The following is a 25,939-nucleotide window of genomic DNA, read 5'->3' as shown; positions in this document are numbered from 1 at the left end:
TTATAATAACAACAACATGATAATAACTTTCTACGTAGTATGTTTACCGTAGTTACACAAAACAAGCAACAACTAAGCCAAATGATGTTTTAGATATTTTAACAATTTTACATTACCTGAGTCCGTGGAAAAACTGGGCTGAAAACAGTACTCAAAATCTTCCTGACAAAAGTGCTGGCTGCATATTCAAAGTAGTGTAGTGGTGGGTCAGCTGAGGGTCGCGTTGATGTCAACAATAAAAACTCCCGGTGGCCTGAATTTGTTGTCCTTACATCCACATACTGCACAGGTTCTAGTCATCTTTTATCGAGGGCTTTGGTGATTTCCCCCTCAGAGACGGTTAAAGCGGAGTTACTCTTTGGATGGGTTCGTCTGCCGGCTAACTTCAAGTTGACTTGAGTTGATTTGAGAGCTAGTTGAGCGGTAAAAGAAGTTATTAGGCTTGTTCAACTTCATGTGGCGTTGCAAGAATCGACAGCGGGATGACGTCAAAGTACCGCGAGAGCGATTCGCGAAATCATACGGAGGAGTTTGCTTTTAAATCCCTTTCGCGGAACCTTGACGTCATCCAGCTGTCGGTTCCTGCGGCGCCGCATGAAGTCAAACAAACCTGACGACTGCATCGAACAGTGGTTAGTGGGTGGAGCTAATGACTCAGTTTCGCGCAGTGCATTCTGGTTAATTGTGTCCATTAAAGACCGTTACGAAAATTCCGCTTCAACACACTATCAATCTAATAATCGAAATCGTGCAAATTTATTTATTTTTCCTCATGTATAATGCAAAGTGGACATAAATTACCCGTGATAAACAGGCTAAAATGTCTAGATTGGACTTCCCCTTTAAGTGTTTTTGACCAGTTTAAAAGAGAGCGAGATGTCAACACTTTCAAACTTTATGAAAGCAAAGCTTCACTGTATTCGGCCTAACAAATGAATCTTATGTCATAATTAGCATTACTGTTGCTTATTTATATACTATAGTAACGTAACCCAAGGTAAAAATAAAGTATACTTGAATGTAAAAATATACTTAAAGGGATAGTTCACTTAAAAATGAAAATTATCCCATGATAAACTCACCCTCAAGCTTATACATTCGTCACTACGCCACTAAGTCTGTGAAGGAAGGATATTTTTGTGAAGGATGGATGGACTTCTCTGAAGCACCATTTACTACCATTATAAAGCTTGGAACAGCCAGGATATTTTCTAATATAACTTAGATTATGTTTGTCTCAAAAAAGATAATCATATATATATATCGAGGCTGGCTTGCGGGTAAGTAAATTATGGGGTATTTTTACTATTGGGTAAACTATTCCTTTAAATACAAGCAAGTATATGTAGTACAATAATTTTTTTGTGCTAAATAAAAGTTTAAAAGTTATAGAGGCGATTTCCCGGACATGCCCATATGGCAAAAAAAAAATACAATTCTCTGGCCAGAAATATATTTTAAATATATGCTAAATATATTTTGTAGAAAGTAATGCTCAACTTAATATTTTTTTGAATTTGGAAATATATTCAGTTTTAACCTTTATATATCAACATATATTTTTAAAAATGTATTTCAAGGGCATTACAAGTAACGTGCATTACGTAATAATATTACATTTCTGAAGTAACGAGTAAAGTAACTGATTACTTTTTAAATTTACACATTAAAGGGATAATGGCCAAATTAAAGGCCTAAAATGATATTAAACCCATGATTTACTCACCCCCAATCTGTCCGAGATGCATATGTCCATCGTTTTTCAGACAAACACATTTTCGGATATTTTAGAAAATGTTTTAGATCTTTCAGTTGATTAAATGTAATGTTACGGGGTCCACGACCTTCAAGTCCAAAAAATGTGCATCCATCTTTCACAAATTAAATCGAAACGGCTCCAGGATGATAAACAAAGGTCTTCTGAGGGTAATCCGCGCTGTGTTGTTGTAGAAATATCCATATTTAAAACTTTATTAACGTAAATAACTACCTTCCGGTAGCGCTGCCATCTTAGACTCCTCTGTATTCAGGAGAGAGTATTAGCGTAGTGTACGCACTTTTCTTAGTGACGTATGACAAATTCGAAGGGGCGGGGGCACAGAGCAGCAGCAGAGTAGCCTCCGTAGGCTGCGTAAAGCTCTGATCTTGAATGCGGATGCGACTAAGATGGCGGCATTACCGGATGCGAGTTATTTTCGTTTATAAAGTTTTAAATGTGGATATTTCTACAACGAAACTGCGCGGATTACCCTCAGAAGACCTTTGTTTATCATCCTGGAGCCTTTGGATTTATTTTGTGATGGACTTGAAGGTCGTGGACCCTGTAACTTCACATTTGATTAACTGAAAGATATAAAACATTTTCTAAAATAACTGAAAATGTCATCGTGTGAACAATGATGGACATATGCATCTCGGACAGCTTGGGGGTGAGTAAATCATGGGTTTAGTATCATTTTTGGCCGAACTATCCTTTTAATATTTGAGTTACCTTTTCAAAAAAGTAATACAAGTTACTTTTTTATTTTAATTAATTTGATAAAAAAAAAATGATGTACTGAACTAAAAAAAAAAGTATTCTTTGCCAAAATATATTTTAAATATATGCTAAATACAATTAATTCTGTAAAGTATATTTTTGAAGTTGAAAATATATTTAACTTTAATATTAACAGGTTCGTAACATAAATTAAGTATATATAGTAGGCTAGATATATTTTTAATGCTTTAAAATGTATTTATTTTTAATATAAACATACATAAATACATATACATAAATGGCCAAAAAAATATATCGGTGAAAAATATATTTTTGTAAACAATATAGACGGTTTCATCGGACGCACGTGATACATGTCTGGATCCGAACCTTACTTCCGGTTACGTTTTTTAATGGTCTGACTAGTTGCTAAACTAATCTCTTGAACAAATGCCTCGTCGAAAATAACAAATGTTTGGTTTCCTATATAATCTATGTTTTGTTTTGTTTGCTTGTTATATAAATAAACTATGTTTAAAGAAATTTGTTGTTATTTATTATTAGCGGAGTTTACCAGAAGTTACGTGCGTACCGCGACAGCGGCTTGTTTATGTTGTTACTGCTGAAACACTCTATATTTCAGCAAATATATTTTTGGTATATTTTGTAAATATATTTTTTGTCCTATGGGCGGCTTAAGTCTACTACCTGATTAAAAGGAATTGATTGAGCTGTCTTAATTGAAATCAGCTTGAACTGACATGTCTTAAAATATATCAGTGCCATTGTTTTGTCTCAATATGCACATCAGTAATGTTATGTTTGTACTTAAATATCCTAATTTAAATATGGCCTAGACCTGGATTAATCCAAACCCTGTCCAGAAAACAGCCCCATAAAGTAAAAATTGCTCAGGTAAGCACTACACATATTTTTTTATAAAGTTGTAAGATTCTACATTTTGCCAACCACAAAACACCAAATATTTTGGGTAACGATAACAAGAAATTTGCAGATTTTGGCTGGAATTTTCAAAGTCGGTCACAAGCTGTCACTGGAGCTTTGAGGTACTTTTGTGCACTCTTGGGTTCCAGTATGTACCTCTGAGGTACTAATATGAACTCTTTAGGTGCAAAGGTGTCCTTTTTAAGGTGTCCCAGTGACCTTTTTTTTCTGACAGTGAGGAGCAACATTTTATAGTTAGGTTGCTTTCCTTAGAATCAGAAAATGTGTTATTAATTTCAGATTCCCAGTATAACCCAGTACAATTTTAAGTGTTACCCATCTAAAAGTGATCAGGGCTTTATTGAAATAGTAAAATAGCAACAAAGACTTACCTTGATCAAAAGCCTCTTCTCACCAATCAGTTAGAAAATGAAAAACGGCTATAATCACATCAGATGAGTTTCACACAATTGCCCATGGGTCATGTATCCAAATGTTGTTTAATATAATCTGTAGGTGTTTATTTCCAGGAAAATTCTGCCCCATGCTTTCGCCCATGTGCACAGCTGCAAGTGCAAAATATCCAGAATGTTTAAATGTGAAGATGTCGTCTAGTGCTGACAAAAAGTTTGATGTCCAGCCACATCTGAGAAGCATCTGCGTTTGGGAAATCTTTCAGACTTACTTCAGCTGTTTGGAGCAAAACCAGTCGATCAACATCAGCGTTCAGTGATAAATCCATGTTCCCATGGAAACTTCATGCTATTTTTGGGCCTGTGAGTCAAGCTCTATAATAGACATTTGCATATTCATGTGTGGACGACGAGAGAAAAGATGCTTCAAGCGTTTATCATCGGCCGTGAGCTCTGACTGGATTTGAAAAAGCAGCTTGTATCATAAATAGGTTTAATTAGTTGGAAGAATCATCTTCCGGGACTTTTAAAAAAATCAAATAGAGGCAGTTTTATAGCTTTAACAAAGATTTAATAAAAAGCAGCTGCTGCAATTATTACGAGAGGGTTATTTCAAAGTAATGGGTCTCAAATCTTTACATCAAAGTGTAACACTAGAATCAGATGCATTTTGGTTTCATACAAAGCTCTCATCTCATCAAAGACAACAAGCAAACATTATTGCAAGTATTAGTAACAATATTCCTGCCAGCGAAACAAATTTTGGGTCGCAGATCTGATCTGATCATGCTAGGACACTATAGAAGAAACAATTAGGGATGCACGGTATTATTGCCGCATCGGTATTATCGAACGATAATTGCTATGGGATGTTACATTAAGACGTGTCTGGGGAGTAATGATAGACTAGAGTTAATATATTTAACTGATGGTGGATCAGCTGTAAATCAGACATGAGGTTAGCAGACGTGCTCATATCTCTGTGTATGACTCTGAGGAATATGATCCCAGATTATTCCTAAATAAAAGCTCTGGCTTGGGGCTTTAAAGAAAGGACCTTTGCTCCATCAGTCTCTCATAATCCTCTTCTTTTATTGTATCTACCCATCAGTTTAAGCAGGGCCAGGTGTGCCGGGTACTGATAATAAGCAGAGCTTTTAAGAAACAATCTGTGTTCATTTGTTTTATTCAACCAGTTTAAGAGCCATTAAATGTGAAGCATTTTATCCAGTTTAATCTAACCTGTTTCATTTACAGAGATTTCATTATGAGAGCTGTTTTGAGTGGGTTTTCAAGCTTTATATTGTGTGCATGTTTGATGGGTACGATTATATCCCCCTTGTGGTTTGCCTGATCTCTATATTTTCCTTTAAAACATTTTTGGATTCACAATGTTGATCTGGTTACGAAAAGCATACAGAAGAATTTCTATTTTAAAAATCTACAGTTTAAACCATAAAGCAATCAAGCTACAAATAAAGTCAGGATTTTTAAGCAGGAACTTCCCTCAAGTTTAAACATGTGTATAGCATAATAGATGAACACTGTGATTGACTATGTGAATGTGAAATAAAAAACAGTATGGATGATGATGCCATTTTGTTTACATCACTATCCATAATATACATTACGTCAAAAGGTTGCGATCAATCCGTTTTAATTGACGCTAGAGTGAGGTAAACATGGTAAAGTCCTCAATTAGAAGTTGCAAAATGATGTGAAACAGAAGATGAGTTATAAATGCACACAGACAGTAGGTGGCGGTATGTGGTCTGCGGTATGCCATTAAAGGTGCTGTTTGTAGATTTTACTGGACTCTAGTGGTGAGATTGCTAATTGCAACCAACGGCTCAGCACACATCTCACCCCTCCCTTTCGAAACACATAGAGAAGCTACAGTAGCCACCACCAATTTTAACACGTCAACTACGCGTTGCTTGCGCGTACAATACGTGTTGTTTACGCATGAAATACGAGATGATTTTTCAAACGTAAACACCGTACATTTAGCACGTAACCAACACAGCGTTGCCGCGCAACCAACACGTTATTTATATAAAATATGCGTGTATTTGAATCAGTTGGCCTTCCATACTCTCAATGCTTGTAAAATACTAGCGCCTGTCTCCGCATCACAAGACTTTACGCGTGCGTCTCCCAAAACGGAAGACGCGTTTAAACCTGACGCACATGCGCAGTTATAATATACCCACCTATTTAAATACTGTTAGTCAAAGCTAAAGACCATTTACATTTCATAAAATAAAGCAGTGTTAATTATATTCCAATTTTTTTATATTAAAAAATAAAAAAGCCCAGATAAGAATACAGTTAAATTACCAGACCCATAAGCAGTATCAGTAATATCTAACCATCTAGAAAGCCAGATGCACATTGCATCTGCTACAAAAGCTAAATCGCAAATCGAAATTAAATTTCTGGCTGAAAAATCGCAATTAGATATTTGCCGTAAATTGCACAGCCCTACATGGCGGTGCAAATGACGACTTCCATGTAAGGTGTCCCAAGGTGTATGTAGATAAAATGCCTCAATCTAAGGTAATAAAAACATAACAGTTCATTATGTAACGTCTTTATACACCACTGAAAATATAGGTATGTCTATGTATATTATATTGCATACTAAAAGCTACACAGTGCACCTTTAAAAACACAAGAACATTAACGTCTTCTGTTCAGCCCTTGTACAACGAACCAAAGAGTAACATAAATAATGAACAATACAGACAACATACAAATGAAAAATGATCAAAGTAAAGAAATGAGAATGTGGGAGTGAGAATTAAAACATTCTCACATGAAAAACTATAGAAGGTACATGTAACATAGAATTTACTATAGTAAACTGTATTTTGAAGTAAACTCTTTAATGTTTAACTTTAGACTTCCCAACAGACAATTTGCATGAATAGAAATAATTTACAATAAAATGAAATCTTTACATTGGTGTAATCATGAATAAATGAGATGTGATAGGTCTATTTTTGTTTGAAAAATGATGGAGAGTTCTTTAGAGAGCAGTTCGTGTAACGCCACACCATCGTGAGCGTAAACCCAACGTTCCCCTGTCCAATCGTAGCGCTTCGGCCCACTGAGAAACAGAAACATCCAAAAATGGCTGTGAAAATGCTGAACACTAGACGTTTTCCCTCATTACATTCCAACGTTTTTATTTAATACAAAAACTATTCAGCAAAATAATAAAAAATTTGAGCATCACGTGCAATTACCAAGGCATTACCAATGTCTGTTTTAATGTTTTACAATTACTTGTTAAAATAACATTTAAGCATTAAAGGGGACATTTCACAAGACTTTTTTAAGATGTAAAATAAATCTTTGGTGTCTCCAGAGTACATATGTGAAGTTTTAGCTCAATAGATAATTTATTATAACATGTTAAAATTGCCACTTTGTAAGTGTGAGCAAAAATGTGCCGTTTTTGGGTGTGTCCTTTAAATGCAAATGAGCTGATCTCTGCAATAAATGGTAGTGCTGTGGTTGGATAGTGCAGATCAAGGGGCGGTATTATCCCCTTCTGACATCACAAGAGGAGCCAAATTTCAATGAGCTATTTTTTCACATGCTTGCAGAGAATGGTTTACCGAAACTAAGTTACTGGGTTGATCTTTTTCACATTTTCTAGGCTGATAGAAGCGCTGGGGACCCAATTATAGCACTTAAACATGGAAAAAATCAGATTTTCATGATATGTCCCCTTTGAATATGAACATACAGTAGTCAAAAGACAAAACTGTCTAACCTTGTTGGCGAGGAAAGCCAAATCTGTCGATTTGGTGTTTGTTTGTTGATGACATAAGTACCGTGACCAGAACCCATTTTTAACGTCAGTACACCACTCTGTAGAGAAAATCATGAAAAATACAGTATATTGTATATGGTTCCAAAGCTACTGTATACAGAAAACATTTTAGTTAGACAGACAGACAAACATAGAAAATAAAAAATTTAAATTACAAGAAAACTGAAATCTGTTACTATAAAGCAGACTATCAGAAGAGGGACAAACATGAACATCATCTCATGCCTAGTGGCCCATAAAGGTCCACTAAGTCCAAAATCAAAACTGTCAAGATTACTCGTTCTAAAACTTCGGACATTAACCACTATTATCTGATTAGGATTCCTTTCAGCACTGAAATTTAATCCTCAGAATCAAAAACGAATTGTGTTAGGTTTGACGTCACTGACGATAAATTGCCATTGCTACTTGCATGTGTATCCCAACAGAACATAATATGCCAGTCCCATATATTAGAGATGAAGAATTAGATTTACAGCAGCCTAAACCTCACTCAGTTCCTCACATAAAGCTTTTGCAGAAGCTGTTGTTTTTAGTTTGACATTCAGATGTTTGGAAATCATATAGAGATGAGTAAATAAATGAAGATTTATCAATGTCTTGATATTATTCTGTATAAAATCAGTAAAACACATCAACAATATGTACTAATGCCTAAAAAGAGAACCCGGTATCTTCTGCATGTGCCAACTGAATCTCTGCAGATCACATCAGGACTGCTGCAGTTGTTGGTGTTAGCAGGACGAGTGTGAGGCTAAAGAGATATAAATATCAACTAAGAATAATCAGCTGACAAAAAACACCGGTCCGTCATTTATCCAGCTACTGTAGCGTAGCGAGAGAAAAAGAGAGAGAGAGAAAGAAAGAGAGCATGAACTATCCATCAAATTCTGTCATCCACCAAACACTTACATAACTACTCACTGGGTTTGAGAAAGATATTTGTACATCAAACTTTCAAAAGCATGATACACTATCTAAAGAAACTGAGAGGGCCAACTGTGGGATATTTAAATGGGTCCTTAATATTTGTACAGGCTCATACCTCATACCTCATGGTTTCCACACCTTAGTTAATGTCAAATTAAAGGACCTTTCAAGGACTTTCCAGGTCCAATACCCTCAAATTCAAGGACTAAATGAGGGGATACATTTCAAGTGAGAGCAAGGTTACATTGAGTTCGCTTTTAAGATACATTGTTACAGTTCCCTTTCGAGGGAACTCGCGCTGCGTCACTGCGGTGACACTTTGGGGACGCCTCTAGGGGTAAGTGCGTCTGAATGTGTATATCAAATTCAACCAATGGTGAGGCTTAACGACAAATACAGGGTGACGCAGAAGCCAGGAAGTATATTGCTATCTAAAATATAGCCCAAGATGGCGTTACAGGGACGCAGGAAGATGGCAAGGGAGACACAGCGTCTCGTTCCCTTCTCAGGGAACAACAAATACATACGTAACCCAACACAATTATGCAAAAAGCATTTTGGTATGAATCAACATTCGCATACAGAAGATATAAGCATTTAAAGCGAACAGTTTTTAGCACGTATGCTTAAAAAGTCTAGAATTTTGATGATATTATCCTACACTACACAGGGAACAATATGGATTTTTTTCCAGAAAACTTCTTGCATAAAATAGATTCAAGCACATTCAATGACCTGTATCTATATATGTATATTTTCAAAAACTTCCCAGGGCCTTGAATTTTTTCCCCAGCTTCACAAACTTTCAAGGACCCTTGGGAACCCTGCATCTTAGTATGAAAACTACTGCATCTATAAAAGATCCTTACTGTTATATCTTGTGAGTATCATTAATATTTCGGGTCTCATAAATCCTGCAGGACTTGTGCATTTATTCAGCGTGCATGATGCTGCAAACAAAGCCTGCTGCACAAAAAGTGTACTGTTTTTGCAGTCAATTTTTAATGGAAGTACCGGGGCACACAGACAATAAAACTCAAGAAAGCCATTTATTCCTACATAACAAACATAGTAAAAAATTCACTATAAAAGTTTTAAGACCGCTGTTTTAAGACCTATGTTTAAGTGAAATGCAACGAGCTGCAGCGCTGTGGTTTGTGCACATGCTCCACATATAAGAGTTGGCTTACAGGGACCCGGGTTCGAGTACCTAGATCATGTACCCAAACTCAAAAACCCTCTCTCATCCCTACTAATACGTATCAACACTTCATTCTCCTATACAAGAATAAAGCCACCAAAATAAAAAGTGAATTGCAATGTTAAAAAAGGCTAAATAATTCCATGCTGTGCAATTTTAAATAATTTTTTGAAACACTCCCACACCTGCAACTTGTTAATTGAACAGGACAGGTCATTTCAGGACCAAACTCACATAACTGTATGAGCCAGAAGCAAGGCTGCATTTTTAACTTGACCAACAGCAATCTCTAGTGGACGTATAGGCAAACTGAACAGTTCATAATAACAAGATATTGTACATTTAGGGGCAGTTTCCCAGACAGCCCCAGACTAAAATGCATGTTTGAGCTGCCTAAATTATAAAACACCTTGTACTGACATATCTTAACATATAGCAGTGACATTGTTTTGTCTCAAGATGCACACCTGTATTGTTTTTTGTAAGATTTGTTTGTAAAAACTACTTAAAAGTCCTAAAATAACTAAGGCCTAGTCCTGGATTCATCTAAACATTGTGCGGGAAACAGAGATGTGTGGATATGTTTACATGTACTTACAGAGAGTATGACATCACAGTCCAGTCCAGTTAAGCCTTCATCTGCGAGGTCTTCCAGAAACTGAGCTAATGCATCCAGAGTTTCATCTGCTAACTTCTCATATTCTGTCTGTGTTAGTTCTCTATACAAAACAATTAGTGTAAAAACATAGCAGTGATTAAATATTTAAATATATATATATATAAAATAATGCTAATTTTGATCCATTAAGATGGCAAGTTTAATTGTCAATAGTAGTTAGTAGTAGTTATTAATAATTAAAATATATTCAAGGTATAAATACAGCACTGTGTGCAAAACATAAACTGATAAAACTGCAATTCACTTTATAATAAAATGCATAAATGTAAATATATCTTCGTCGAGTGCAAATCTTTTTAATGCAAGGTCACAATTCAGTGGACACTGTTTACCTGAATTGAGCTGAATTGTCCTTCATAAGAGTTGTGTGTAAATGAAGTCCTCTTATCTTTAGAAAGGAAAAAGAAACAAAAAGCACAACACAACAAATAAAAATCTATATACTTAAATATCAGACATAAATTAAAACAGTTATAAGACTTAAAAACGTCATACAAACACTTTGTTTAGTCCATTACCTTTGTATTTGCATTTCCTCCACAAAAACTGGTCCTTGTGTCTGTCATTACTGTAGAAATATTCTTAAGTAGTCCACCACATGCTGACTGAAAGCAAATCATTCAAAACAATACAAAATGTTTCTGGACTTTTATATTATTCCATAAGTGACAACTAACATTCCTTAAAGCACAAATGGGAATTTAGTAAGTAAAAATAGATCATACATCAGACATAATTAACAATAATCATATAATATTATTGTCACTTGTAAGTACATGCCCACATCAGTATGTACATCATCAGCATGATACTTGTTTGTGACTGAGGTGCTATGTAACATTACTGTTGTATTTATGTGTGAGAAAACAGTAGACTACAACTGGTTGTTATATCTATCCAGACGTGTTGGGGTTATATTAACGATGTGTTTAAATTGAATAGGAAAATCTAAACCAAGTTGTTTATAACATAGATTGGTTATTCATTCAAGCTAATCAGTTAGCAGACGTCTTTTTAAACCCACGTTAACTTTCGATGAATGAAAGTCGCTTCTTAGAGTTGACATTCTTGATAATTGTTGGTGACATTTCCATCTGGATCTCACGCTTAACAGATACAGACAACGATATTTACTAGTTAACCTTGACATAATAACAAATAAAGATAGAAGTCTCCGGCTACACAGACTGAAGAGCGTTCTACGCTCTCACTCACGAGCGAGCTTTCAAAATAAAAGACCCGATAACAAAATTATTTTGACACAGGTAAAATATTGCTACATGAAAACAAAATAATATTTATCTACAACAAACATTTTAAAATTTACTAATCAAATTTAGTTAATCACTTTAATCATGTATATTTATACTATTCAATTTTAATGGTTTGAAATGCACTGTACAATAATTAATATATTTTGCAAGTGGTGCCTAAAAGTATTTTTAACCTGGAAATGTACAAACGTTTTGAGGATATTTTATTCAACTTATGAAAGCTATGCCATAAAACATAAAGATAACATATGTTTTATTTTAGCACTATTTTAATGTCACTCATGTAGAGAAATATGTCACATATAGTTTGTAAGACAGATTTTAGTGTTACACTGAAGTACACATAACACATTTTATGAAATTTTGCACATAATTTTATTTTTTATTAGTTTTTTTGTTATGTGTTGTATGTTGTACATCATATTTTGATATATAAGTTATCATTGTCTTGTTTATTAATACATGATGTAATAATTATTTAATAAAAATAAAAGTTTGCATAAAAACATATTTTTGCTTAATTATTTTTACACTAAAGCCAGACGAACTTTCGAACACTGGATACCCAAAATTCAGTGCGCTGAAAAGTGTAAATTGATATTCAGAAGAAATTGCATTTAGACCTATTTAGCGTTTTTGTCGTAAAAAGTTGTATTTGTTCATTAAGTGTCGCAAATTTGGATTTACAGAGGTGACATTAATGTATAGTGGGACTTGGCAATAGAAATAAATGTCAGTCAAACAAAAAACGTTTAACCACCTAATATTCAAAATACAGTTTTGCATAAAATGTAGTCACGTCATCAGGCATCAGTATGTTTTTTTTTACGTCTAAGCTTTATTTTGTACGACAGATACTTCAGGTAGGCCTGCAGGTGGCATCGAAAGCTTAAATTGAAGGTGACTTCTGCATTTCTCCAGGGTAGAGAAGGCGGAGACTCGTGCTGCTGTATGACTTTAAGTCCTCATTTACGATTTAGGTAAGTAGAGAGAACATTCAGTGCATCTACTGAATCAAGTACGCCAAACATCATCGGGTTTTGGATTATCATCGTGTACCCAAATCTCTATCTCTCTTTCTGTCTGAAAGCAAGGCAGACCCCCATCCTAAGATATACAGGTAAGATTTAAAATTATATTTAATGCGATATAACCTGTCCGAATAGTGTGGGTCGAAAAGGACGTACACCTGTATGTAAGACTCAGGTATACACTGGTAGGTGATCCAGGTGTCTTGGACATTTCAGTAAAGGCACACTTTTAGTATGCACATACAGCCGACAACATTTATTAAAAAACATGTAACAACCCAAAAAACACTTTGGGTGTTTTAAATTTTAGGACACATTTAAAACACATTTTTTTCAGTTTTTTTAATAATAGCTTGTAATTTATGTTGATAAAATTAAAATACAAAAATAATACACAGATTTTTTGCTTATTTAAATATTTCACTTTTTGAGTGTCAATCATTATGTAACATAGCAGGGAAGTGCCTGTTTACTTTGAAATCTGCTCAGTATTCATTAATATGACTACTGTATATCTCAAAACCTAAAAAGCATACTAACTAGACAGCATACTGGGAATTAAAGGCGCTTTTACCATTTCTGGGAATCAGAATTTACAGATGATGACCACAAATGCTGTCAAAGTTGCAGCTGACCAGTTTTGATAGACAGTCTAGAAAGGTCGTGATGACTTTCATCTTAAACCATATGGATTCTTGCACTATATTGATAAACATACAAAGATTATTTCGATCTGAGTCTATTTCATTACAAATCAATAGGTTTAGAAAAGGTGAACAATACTTCTTGGTCAGATGGTCAATTGAATCACTGAAGGTAGTTTGGTTTTATTATTGTATGAGTGATAATATTGTATTGTATATTTGTGGTTATCGTTTGCCTTTTAAAATTAAGTGTGGTTTTGTGAGACGTCTCATAACTTGTGCAATTTTCAAAATGTTTGAACAAGCTTTGTACCTGGAGGGCCAACGTCACATGACAGCTGAGGACAATGAGAGGAAGAATTTGTTCTTCCAGTATTATTCTTCTAGTGTTCCTCTAGCTAAGGTTATTGCATTAACAGCGCAGGTTAGGGATTTGATTCCCATGGAAGACACATACTGATAAACTATAGATTATAGACATATAGATTGTAATTGCTTTAAATAAAAGTGTCTGCCAAATGCATTAATGTAAATGCATTTAGTCATGGTCTCTTGTGTGGATTATTATTGTTTTCCAGGTGCTTCTGCAGTTTTTGTTTCCAAATGTGTCCTTCAGTTGTTGTGAATTGCAGAAGTTTCTCTGACACTAGTACTTTTGTGTTATTTCCTGATTCTTCAAAACATCCCGGTGCCAGCTTTTTATATAAACAGTAAATTATTTTGAAGCAGTTTATGTACACAATGTTTTCTTGTACTAAACAGGGGTCTTTTCATGAAGAATCCAATTGTCCTTGCTCTTTTGTAATAAAAGTACTTGATGTGCTATGAAAACATACTGTTACTTTTTAGAGCATTCAAGGCCGGGAATGCTTATGAAAGATCTCGGAGGAAGGGGGATCATTGTTGTCACCTAGAATGACTAACACTTTGCACTCTACAGCATAATGGTTAGGAAAACTTGAATTTGGGTGACCCCTTAAAAAAGTCATTTCTGTTCTTTTTTTTATCTGTATCCTTGACGTGACTGGTGTTTACATCCCCATGCACACCTTTCTTTGTTTTTACTGTGGCTTGATACAGAACGTCCTTCCTTACATTCAGATTGCAGTCAGACATTTAAATACAGTATCCTTTTACACACCACTAACACAAGTTACTAGGTTGTTAGGCGCAGAAGAGCCCCTCATGGTTTGAGATTTGACATGCTTTTTTAGCTTTGTGAAATATATCTCTGGCTGATGGATTATATGATATATCCACTAAGTGCTTCACTAAACACATGAAGTCTATGGTATAATTTATATCATAGACATCATGGGCCCTTTTTTAACAATCTAAGCGCATTGTCTAAAGCGCACAGCGCAACGTCTAAATGGGCGTGTCCGAACCCACTTTTGCTAATTTAACGACGGGGGAAAATGGTTTGTGCGCCGAGCGCATGGTCGAAAAGGGTTGGTCCTTTTTTTAATGAGTAATGGGAGTATTTTGGGCGTAACGTGCAGTAAACCAATGAGAGTCACAGCTCTCATCCCCTTTAAAAGCCAGTTGCGCTGGCGCTATGTCTAATCCCTATTTAGATGACGGACTTTGTAAACTGAAAAACTAAGCAGGGGAAGAAGACCCCCAGTTTAAGATTAATGTTAAATAATTGTGTTGTTTTTCACTTGTATTGACATTTTTTTTTTTTTATTAAAACCTTTAAAACCCGTTTTCTTTTAGTCATGGAAGTAAAAAAGCAGGCTTTTAATTGCTTTAAATGTATGGCTAACCAATATTTCAAAAAATTTTTTACAAGTATGTAAGAAAAGGTTTGGGCTCTAAAAATACTTTATTTGTAACAAACAGGAGATAAAGAATTTACAAACGGCTCTCCGCAAGGTTCAGCACTTGGACAGCGTCAGGTTTTTTAAGCATTACTTAAAAATGTTTCTCATCTCACCATATGCACAGGTACAGAGTCATCATATACAATAAATCCGTGAGTTAGCATTAAAAAAAACATTTAAAAATAGATGCGTTTAAAGCAAAGCATTTATTCACTTACCAGGCTGCAGGTGAAGCAGCTCTTTTTGTCTTCTAACGTCTCATAATTAGACCTCATTTATGTCCAAGAGACTCAATAATAATCTTTTACATTCAATCCTTTAAACTTTCAAATTTAAAAGCGTTTTTGTGCTGCTGCGCATTCATGTATGTGTTAAGCAAACCCGCGTTGTCTTCCCGTTTAGGCGCATATTACTAATGCACTCTTTAAATAACAAAAAAACATATTGCGCCATTGACTTTAGACTTTAGACCAGGTTTTTGTTGGTCAATGGCGTAGTCTATTTTAGTTGCCTCAAAATAGCAATGCGCAACAATGCACCTGAACACACCTCGTTTTCAGACCGGAACGCCCATGGGCGCAAAAGGGGGCGCAAATGCATTTGCTATTTAAACAACGTGGCGCTAAACGTGAAAATGATAATTGCGCAGGGGAAACTAGCAAAAGACACGTGTGTCGCGCAGTGCGCCAGGTGTAAGATAGAGCCCTATGTGTTTTAGTGAAGTACTTAGTGGATGTACAGTAGCAGTGTTGCTATTTATGTGATTCGATATTGAGATAAGGTACATGCATACAAAACTGCAGCTGGTCAGCCATGCAAATACTTTGCTGAGTTGTTTTCAACCCATGGTTGGGTAAAACATGGACAAACCCATCAGTGGGTTTAAATTAGCTTGTCCATAATTGACTCAGTCAAGCATGGTTGAAACAAACAGGCATTAGGGGTTAAAACAACCCAGCACAGTTTAATTTAAATCCAACGGTTGAATTTGTCAATATTTTACCCAACTGTGGGTTGAAATCAGACAGCTTTTTGGTCTATTTTGTTATTTGTTTCATTTATTTGGCCATTTTCCCCATCTAATCTTGTTGTTAATGTGCAGTGAAAACTATTCGGTTGTTTTCAGCTCATTGGGTCGAATATGGACAAGCTGAACTGCCAAAATTGAAGGGACACTCATTTTCCAGCTTCCCTAGAGTTAAACATTTGAGTTTTACCATTTTGAAATCCAATCCAAGCCAATTTCTGGGTTTGGCGGTACCACTTTTAGCATAGCTTAGCATAATTAGTTAAATCTGATTAGACCATTAGCATTGCGCTCAAATATGACCCAAAAGTTTCAATATTTTTCCTATTTAAAATTTGACTTCTGTAGCTACGGTACATTGTGTACTAAGACTGACATGAAATCAAAAGTTATGATTTTATAGGACGATATGGCTAGGAGCTATACTCTCATTACGGCGTAATAATCAAGGACCATGGGGGCGCAATGATATTACGCAGCACCCGAAAATAGTCCCCAACTAGGTAACTTTTAATATGACCGGCACTAAGTTTGTGTAGTTGCACAGTTGCAGTCGGGATAATTTTCAGGGCATTGCGTGAAATCATTGCGCATCATAAATTTTTGGTCATTTTTGCGGGAAATGCTAATGGTCTAATCAGATTCAATGGATTATGCTAAGCTATGCTAAAAGTGTTACCGCCAGACCCGGAGATCGGCTGAATGGATTTCAAAACGGTAAAACTCAAATGTTTAACTCTATGAGAGCTGGAAAATGAGTATATTTAAAAAAAAAGTGGAGTGTCCCTTTAAAATGAACCCAAATCCAACCCATCAATTGAATGTGTCCATATTTGAAATCCCATGGATTAAAACATCCTTGCATTTCTAGTAGTTCATTTGTAGGTTAATTCAATTGAGAAGTGTAAATATTGGCGCTATGTGAAGCTATTCAAGCATTGCTTTGTTTGTTTTAGCAACCCAACATAGAAATATTGACTCAACCAATGGTGTCAACCTGACGTCAATCACCAGCAAATGTTTTGACCACCCACCCCTTATGTTATTAATATTGGTATAATCTATACTGTGTTTACAGCATGAAACACTGACCGTACATCTGATGAGGATTCATGGCTGTAATAGTGTTGGTACCAAATGCACTTACTCACAAAGAATGCCCACCTGTATTTTATAAAGGCTTTAGGTCTGAGGAGCGTTGCTTTCAGAAAGACATTATTTGCATTGGACTTTCCTGCATCTTTCTAGCCTTTCCTGCAACTCCCTTTAGTCAAAGGTTATTGAGCCACTGCTTTTGAATAGGAAATCAGGAGATGTAAATTAGCGTCTGGAAAAACACATCCATGGAACGTTCACCATGTTTGTCTCTCATATCCAGGATTACATAACGAAATCGGCCAATATGCATGCTTGAGCCATAGGTTGATCAGAATCAAATATCTTCAGACCTCAATTACAAATTGAGTCAATGTCACCTTTGCGTTCTTTAGACATGCAGGAATAGGAATTGAATGATATGATAAAGAGGGTTAAAGCATGGACTTTTAGTTTGACATGTGTAACACATACCCTGTTTAACCGTGTAGTCTATTTAGAAAGCAGTCACGATCAGTTGTGCCTTGTGACATTTATAAAACTACAATAAATCGCATTATTAAAACACAACAAGCAATGATAGATTTGTTAAATATGCTTCTATATATCTCTAAATATCTGTTTTTATTCTGCATTGTATGGGACGTTCAAAACTCAGGCACAGGGCAGGTGTTTGATATGGGGTTGCCAGCTATACAGTGGCTAAGGTGTCCTGCAAAGTACAAAGTCCTTTTAGGGAAGTCATGCCAATAGGCGACCATGTTTTTTTCACCTCCGGGCAGTTATTTCAGTCATGCAAGACTAAAGTCCTATCTACTATCCGATTTAACAGCATATTTCTGACCAACAACTGTACTATAAATTTTAATTGCTTTAAAAAAACTTTTTTGAAGTCGCATTAGCAACTGTGTAAATTTTAAAGAGCACCTATTTCGTTGCCAAAAAAACAGCGTTTTTTTTGTGTATTTTGTATAATACAATGTGTTTGCATTGTTAACTGTATGATTAAAAACACATTATTTTCCACATATTGTACATTTTCGTAGCTCCAGATTTCCCTCTCTTCCTGAAACACACAGATTTGAATAGCTCTGTGTCCCTGATTGGCCAGCTAATCTGAAAGTTGTGATTGGGCTGAATACCTCTTGACGTCAGCTGGAAATGTGACGCTCCTACCATGTTTGAAAGATTCGCTCACAATGCAATGCTGACAGGAGTTAACATACAGGCTGTGAGTCAAACCGAGAGGAATTATGATAATGACGTTCTTCTCAACATCACCAATCCCAGGAAGTAAACTGTTGCCTACAATCTGTCTGTTTGTTGTAGTCTAAGAAAAGAGATTTACGTTGGAGACGATAACTCGCGTCATTGGTTACTTTGGGGTATGTACATTTTGCATATCGTTAACATGTACTAATACACACTTACACACCAAAGGAAATTTAAAAACGTGAATCGGACCATTGGTGCTCTTTAAGTAAAAAAAAATAAATGCATATTTTATATTTACATTTATTTCATGTCAAAAAAAAAAGGTCAAAAAACTACTTAAATGCTTTAATGCTTAAAGGGTTAGTTCACTCCAAAATTAAACTTTTTTTTCATAAATTGCTTACCCCTGTGTCGTTTTAAACCACCAAGTCATAAGATTGGCTTTAGATTGGCTTACACATTTTAAGCAGTGGCGGCTCGTGGTCATCCGAGGGGCGCTTATTCAAAATAAGTGTTCCAGTGTCATGTGTGTTGTTTGCGTTTTCAAAATATTAGCTTATTGCGTCATGTGAACCATGTGCATCACGTGTTTTGTCAAAATAAGTGTTTGCTGCACACACGTCAAAACAGTTTATGCGCAAAGAAAACAAAATGATTTTATTTAACAATTTGTTCTCCTCCTTGGTCGTTCAGTGCGCGTTCACGAGCAGACTACCGCGCATGCTGCTTACGTGACCTGCTGACGTAGTTGCCAATGTTTTTTTCCCCTGTTTTATTTAAGCCGTTATGCAAACATTGTAAACAATACTTAAACAGCCCGTATAAATGCACAAATAACTTGCCAGCGTATTCTGTGTCTGTACACTGGCAACTACGTCAGCAATTGACGTTAGCGGCATGCGCTGTAGTCTGCGTGAACGCGCACTGAACAACCAAGCAGGAGAACAAATTGTTGAACAAAATCATTTGTTTTGTTTTCTTTGCGCAGTAAAGTACTGATGAAACACATGGACCTTTTTGGCGATGTCTTTCATTCTTTTCTGGACTTTAATGGGAAAATCAAACTGCAATATGGGACAGTCACAAGCCTCCCGTTTTTTTTTTTTTTTTATAAATATCTAAAAATGTGTTCTGAAAACAATCAAACGACTTGGTTTAAACGACACAGGGATACGATTTATATGATTTATAATAAAATTTTAATTTTGAGGTGAACTAACCCTTTAAGGATTTTTTTAAGTAATAGTGACTAATAGAAATTGCTGACAATCTAAGTAAATGCACAGATTACTCAAGACTAGATTGGAAGCAAACCGGTATTTAATTTGAAGATGGGTCTTTGTGTGTGGAGTTAAGCCAACAAGCTCACATTTAGTGTTGAATGTCAGGGAGCTGTGAGTGTCAACTGTTTTGAAGCATTGTGTGAGAGAGATAGACAGGCAGCTTCATTGGTTTCATAACAACAATGGAATCTAAACATACATATCCTGTTCCTTTCATCTGATGAAAAAAGCATCAAATGCCTCCAATGGCAACATGTCCCCAGTGGGCAGCAAGGTTCCTGGAAAGACTCTTATTGTCAGACACACGCTCAGATATTTGTTTGTCCCTTGCATGGACAGGGCTCGGTCACAAGCTTGTTGTAGTTACTATATTTTAAGGCATCAGGTTTAAGTATATCACATACCAAATGCATTTCTAAATGTGCTCATGCAAATCTGAGCAAAAACGTAAAAATGTTTTTTTTTTATGTCGTATGCAGTGTAAATTATATTTTTACCCAATTTTTTATGCAAGTTGGTAAGTTCTAGCTACATGTGACAGCAACGTTTTGCACTTTATGCAAATGAGCACAAAATGGTGACAACCAATAGGAGTGCAGACAGTGAAGATTTTCCTTGTAACTTGTAATATTTATATTAACATCTAGAGTGACTTAAAGTGCATTCAAGGTTCCTTTGGTAAATTAGTGTTGCTAGTGCAATGCTATGCCAGTGGAGCTACAAGAATTTATTACTAGATGTTTATGTGTACATATATTCATATAATAACTAATGTGAACTATAATTGAGAACGGGATATTAAAGTGAAGTGCAGAATAGTTTTCTTATCACTAGGCTGAACATCAGCCAGACAGAGTTTGAAAGGAACAGTGGGTCTGACTCTTTGTTGAGTGTGGATAGATAGCAGTGTGATAAAAACACATAAAGAGGTTTTAGGTTTATCATGTTCCAGTGGTGGACAACTATTCTGTGCAGTTACATTATGATTTGTTACAATTCTTCTTTCCATATCTTTCAATTACACCTCATTGACTTGAAAAATGTTTAGTTTAATCCCTCGAGAGATAAGTGCATAAAATGTAAGCATCCCAAAAATGTTGGTCATTGTGTCTATCTATCTGTCTGTCTCTGTCTATTTGTCTGTCTGTTTGTCTACTGCATCTATGTTTTTATCTTTCTACAAATCTGTCTGTTTGTCTGTCTGTCTGTTACAGACAGCCCTCTCACATGTCATCATATTGCTTAGTTGATCTGTCACGTGTGCAGCTCGGACATTCACGTAACCCCGCTGCGCGCATCAAAAGGTTTTTACGGAGGCAGATGAAGGTGAGTGGTCGCGCAACTGACGTCTTCACCTTTTGAATCGCGCTCAGGCGCGATTGCGCTCACACCACAGCCTTCCGCGCCTGAGCCCAAGTGAACCGCGCTCCGGCCCACCTCTGCAACCCGGCCGCGGCGCGATTAAACAATCCGCGCCCGGGCGCGGAACGAAGCGATCACACTAGTCAAACAAACCAGGCTTTGGGGGTCAAACGCGCCCGAGCGCGGTTTGGTTTGGATAATGTGAGTGCGCCCTTAGGCACCTTGATGCCACTTAAAAAGATGTTTGTGCTGAGAGATAAAAGAGAGAAGGCAGAAAATTATGAAAAGGGATCTTTTTTTCATAGTTAAGTTTTGATGTTTTCCTTTCTGACTTGGGGCGAATTCCAAACGCTATTTTTGCGCCCTTCAAGGGCACTTCAGGAAGGGGATGCTCCATATAAAGAGTAAATGAAAGTCATTTTCCAAGTGTATTTTTAACGACCACACTATGAGACACAGTTGCATAACTCCCTCCAGAGTTTACACATCAAGAGTTCTTCCAAGAAAATAGGGATGATCACTTCCGATTGGAATTCACCCTTGTGGTTAGGTGCTGTCAAATATTGTGAACCAAGAACATTTCATGAAGTAAAATCACAAGCTCAATGCATCAATCTCAATCTCAATGCATTGGGTCTTCAAAAGGGGTTCTGGGGGCCCATTGGGGGTCCATGGTGGTGTTCCCGGGGGTCCTCAAAATATTGTTGTTTGAAATAAAAAAATGTTGAAAAATATAATAATGCATCTAACAAAAATGCATTAATAGGCTAATATAATAAATTTCAACTCTATTAGAATGAATTATTAAATTAAATGTTATGTAGTACAGTATGTGACTGCATTACAAAAATATTATTTTAATATCTCTGAATGTAACTAACCATAATAACAAAATATGTAAATCCAGTCTTAATTTGATACGTGTAGTGGGGTTCTTGCTCCTCCTCTCTGTCTCAAATTAGTTCTCCTAGACATCAATGAGATTAAATGCAATATCTATGCTAAAGTTTGCTGAGTCTCAGATATTTCTTATGAAAAAAAGGCAGAGAAATCATACAAATTTCTCCAATGGAGTTTCAGAAAAGATCTCAACAATCTTACAAAGTGGGCAATGCAATCAAAAGTCAATATTTAATAAAGATTTCAGTATGAATTACAAAAAACATTTCTCATTAAATTGACCAAATCCATACTATTATACAATAATTTTACAGCTTCATACTTTTACATCTGTATGACACAAATTACCATAGTATTTATTGTATAACTTTGTTTTATTCCAAATGTAAAGCTGTGTTGTATTTTCTAATATTAATAGGTTTCTCTAATATTTCCAATTAGAGAAACCTTAACGCAGTATAATAATCCAGTTATATAATCTGTCACTTTACCCAATTATAGCAAACTACCTGCAGTCAGAATAAAGGGTGCATCTGTAAGGCCTGTCCTATTCCCTAACTGTTAGCCCTCAATTAAAATGGACAGACGTGGAGGGTCTTTTGGCACTTTCACATAAATAATTATTTGTATAAACCGTGAGCAGGGCCGCATTAACACTGTAAGGGGCCCCTGGGCTTTACCCTTTTGTGGGGCCCTTCATCCACCAGAAGTACAGCCTACATTCACACAATCTTTATAATAACCCTGCTGAAAAAAACAGCATCAAACCAGCATGGACCAGCATGGGAATTATGCTGGTCTATGCTGGTTTAGCTGGTGGTCACCAGCATACCAGCACCAAAACACAACATGCCAGTCTTGCTGGTATGACCAGCATGGGATGCCGGTCCTAATGCTGGTTTGGTCCTTGTTTAGCTGGTGCTAATGCTGGTTTGGTGCTGGTATAGCTGGTGTTCACTAGCAAACCAGCACCAAAACACAACATATGCTGGTCTTGTTGGTATGCTGTTTTTTAGCAGGGCATTAATTGCAAGTTGTCAGGCTTTTATTTTGCTGGAATAAATGCAATAACAAAATATTAAAACCATATCAGAATGCCCACAATATACACAAATATCACTGCATAACATATGCACATAGTCCTAGCTAGGGGTGACCCGAATAGTCTAAGATTCGATGCTTTGACAGGAGAAACCTGATTCGACTACTGCACAGTCGAATCGTCGCAGATGTGTTATAAAATGAGGATCATTTAATTTTGGCTGTATAAGAGTGCACATTATCTGATTTCACATATAACAGCCTATTATGATAATACTAAGTAAATAATATGTGAAAAAGTAGCTTTTAATAAATATTTTTAAAGTCTGTTCATAGCCTAAATCCCGTGACAGGGCTACACGTCCATATCCAGAAACCATTGCAAAGTCTCTTTGTTTCTGCAATTTAAAAGACAAAACAGGCAATTCTATACTTTCGTTATTTTAAAATTTATTTTAATATTTCTTTGTTTTTATTTAATTTATAGATTATTTAGTGTTATCTGATTAAACTATTTGTGGCTTGTGTTTTATTCCCCTGCGCATTTAGGCATTTTGCACCCATGTTCTGCACCTTATTGATTCTGACTTCATTTTGTTTTTATTTTTTATTAATTATAAAGGTAAATTCTGATCTAATTTAAGTTCTGTACGTTTTGGATTGCTTTCCATTGTGTCGATGTTACGCTGTTGCATGCTGTCACATTCAATTTAGCCGAACGCGCTAGGTGTTCTGCGTGATCATATTTAGGCGTTCATCAAACGAAACATCAAAAAACAGATTTTTCAACAAGTTTTAAAATGTATTTAAAAAGGTTGCTTAACTTGTCAAAAGTTGAGCTACAAAACAGGTAAGCCGTTTTTTTTTTCGGTGATAATACCGAATATAAATATCTCTACCGAATCTGACAAAATTGTCTCTCTTGTGATTTAATAATATGGTCGGTGTTAACTTTCAAATGATAGAAAAGAGATTCCTGAAACAAATGTTATAAGAAACATCAGATGTTTCAAGTGAATACAGAGATGATCAAAGTGAAAGTAAGCAATCAGATATTTCTGTACAAAAAAATAAAGCATATATAGTGTCTATGAAATGATTAATTTCAGTGTTTTCTTGTTATAAATGAACCGTTTAAGGAATTGTATATAAAGCTTGTTTTTTATAATTTACAGTAACAAATTATATGTAATTTCTCGTCTTTTATTTCCTTGCCACGCTAAATCTCAAAATGAAATAAGATCGCTGAACTGGCTTCCGAGGCAGAATCAAATTTGTTATTTATTAGATTTAGTTATCAAAAATGTTTTGTGTAACATCTTTGTGTGCTGTTCTGTACATCTTGGCTTTAAAATGTTACGAGGAATCATTTAATGAATGTTTACACATTGTCTTTCATAAAGATAAAAACGCGTTCTCAGTTTCGTCTTTGTTCATCAGAAATGCAATAATGGATATTTCAGACAGAAATTTTTAAAAGCTCACTAATGATTGCAGGGTAGCATACAGTAAGTGAGAGATTTTCTTGCGCAGGAACTGCATTCACGCACGGACATTCAAAGCAAAGCGATTAAGCATAATTTTAAAGGGAGTATCAACTTTTTATAAAATGCGGTTGTTATTTTTTTTCGGCATCTCGGGGCCCTTTCCAGCCCGAGGCCCTGGGCTTAAGCCCAGGTAAGCCCATGCATTAATGCGGCCCTGACCGTGAGACTACATTTTCATGGCAGAATATTCAGATACGTGGGACTGGGATGGCTGTTTTGGGATACAAAACTGACAGTGAGCATATGTTCATGGTAAACTGTCCATTTAATAATTTATTATGAAATATTGTTCTTATAAACCTTAACCAATTGCATGTAAATTCCCTTGAATTGTTTGCGCTTTTCACTTCTAAACATAAAGGCTCCTAGAAGGTTTTTTATTAGGCTGTATGGGTTAAAAAAGAGCCTCTAACATCCACAGAACCACAAGGAGGAAGTTGCAAAAAACAATGAAATATTTTGTTTTAGAAAGGGGAAGACATACAACTAAGGCATTGAGTTTGTGAGACTCCTCGTGGAGCTACAGTAGTCATGTTTGGTGAAGAATATAAACGTATAAAGTAGTGCTGGGCAAAGATTAACCGCGGTTAATCGCATACAAAATAATAGTGTTTTTTTTTGCATTAATATATGAATGTGTGCTTGCTGTGTGTAATTATTATGTATATATAAATACACACACATTCCTGTATGTATTTAAGAAACATTTACATGTGTGTGTATATAGATTTATTTATATTTTTATATATTCTAAATTATATATAAATAAAAAACGATATTTAAATAAAACATTTCTTAAAAATATATACATATGTATGTGTGTGTGTTTAAATATACATAATATTTACACAAATCACAAACTCTTAAATTATGCAAAAAAATACTTTTATTTTGTATGAGATTAATCTAGATTAATCTATGCCCAGCCCTAGTATATATATATATATATATATATATATATATATATATATATATATATATATATATATATATATATATATATATATATATATATATATTTATTTCTATTTTAATATGTTCTATATGATATATATAAAAAACGTATATACAAAATTTAAACATTTCTGAAATGAATAGATGTTATGCAAAAAATCACTTTAATTTTGTTTTCCGATTATTCGCGATTAGTCTTTGCCAAGCACTTTCTAGGAAATTTCTAGGGCTGCATAACAACTAATTGCA

At 35.5% G+C, this 25,939-nt stretch overlaps 2 protein-coding genes across 4 annotated transcripts in view; one reads left to right on the top strand and one right to left on the bottom strand.

The window, feature by feature from the left end:
* Window positions 1-6,266: 6,266 nt before the first annotated feature.
* fxn (frataxin) lies at window positions 6,267-11,707 on the bottom strand. Its single transcript, XM_065247883.2, has 6 exons — window positions 11,516-11,707; window positions 11,010-11,096; window positions 10,824-10,879; window positions 10,411-10,531; window positions 7,622-7,719; window positions 6,267-6,949 (listed from the first exon to the last, which is right to left on the bottom strand). Exons 1-6 carry the CDS (start codon window positions 11,639-11,641, stop codon window positions 6,811-6,813), a joined length of 627 nt encoding a protein of 208 aa, XP_065103955.1. The 5' UTR covers window positions 11,642-11,707; the 3' UTR covers window positions 6,267-6,810.
* Window positions 11,708-12,727: 1,020 nt separating this feature from the next.
* Window positions 12,728-25,939, top strand: part of pip5k1bb (phosphatidylinositol-4-phosphate 5-kinase, type I, beta b) — a 68,628-nt gene continuing 55,416 nt past the window's right edge. For 2 of the 3 annotated variants that reach the window (XR_010525965.1, XM_065248339.1), the window contains exon 1: window positions 12,728-12,885. The gene's annotated coding sequence lies outside the window, so the exon portion shown is untranslated. Of the gene's footprint in view, window positions 12,886-18,434; window positions 18,620-18,717; window positions 18,774-25,939 lie in introns of all 3 variants that reach the window. The other variant, XM_065248340.2, reaches the window with a different exon arrangement.

Source organism: Paramisgurnus dabryanus, chromosome 11 (genome assembly GCF_030506205.2).
Source record: "Paramisgurnus dabryanus chromosome 11, PD_genome_1.1, whole genome shotgun sequence".
Classification (NCBI taxonomy): Eukaryota; Metazoa; Chordata; class Actinopteri; order Cypriniformes; family Cobitidae; genus Paramisgurnus; species Paramisgurnus dabryanus.
This window is presented reverse-complemented; position numbering and strand designations above follow the sequence as displayed.

Excerpts from the sequence above, each read along its gene's own strand:
- fxn (XM_065247883.2), bottom strand. The coding sequence starts at position 11,641 with ATGTCAAGGTTAACTAGTAAATATCGTTGTCTGTATCTGTTAAGCGTG. Across the intron at positions 10,880-11,009 it reads GAGGAAATGCAAATACAAAG|ATAAGAGGACTTCATTTACA; the intron begins GTAATGGACTAA and ends TCCTTTCTAAAG. Across the intron at positions 10,532-10,823 it reads GACAATTCAGCTCAATTCAG|AGAACTAACACAGACAGAAT; the intron begins GTAAACAGTGTC and ends TGTTTTGTATAG.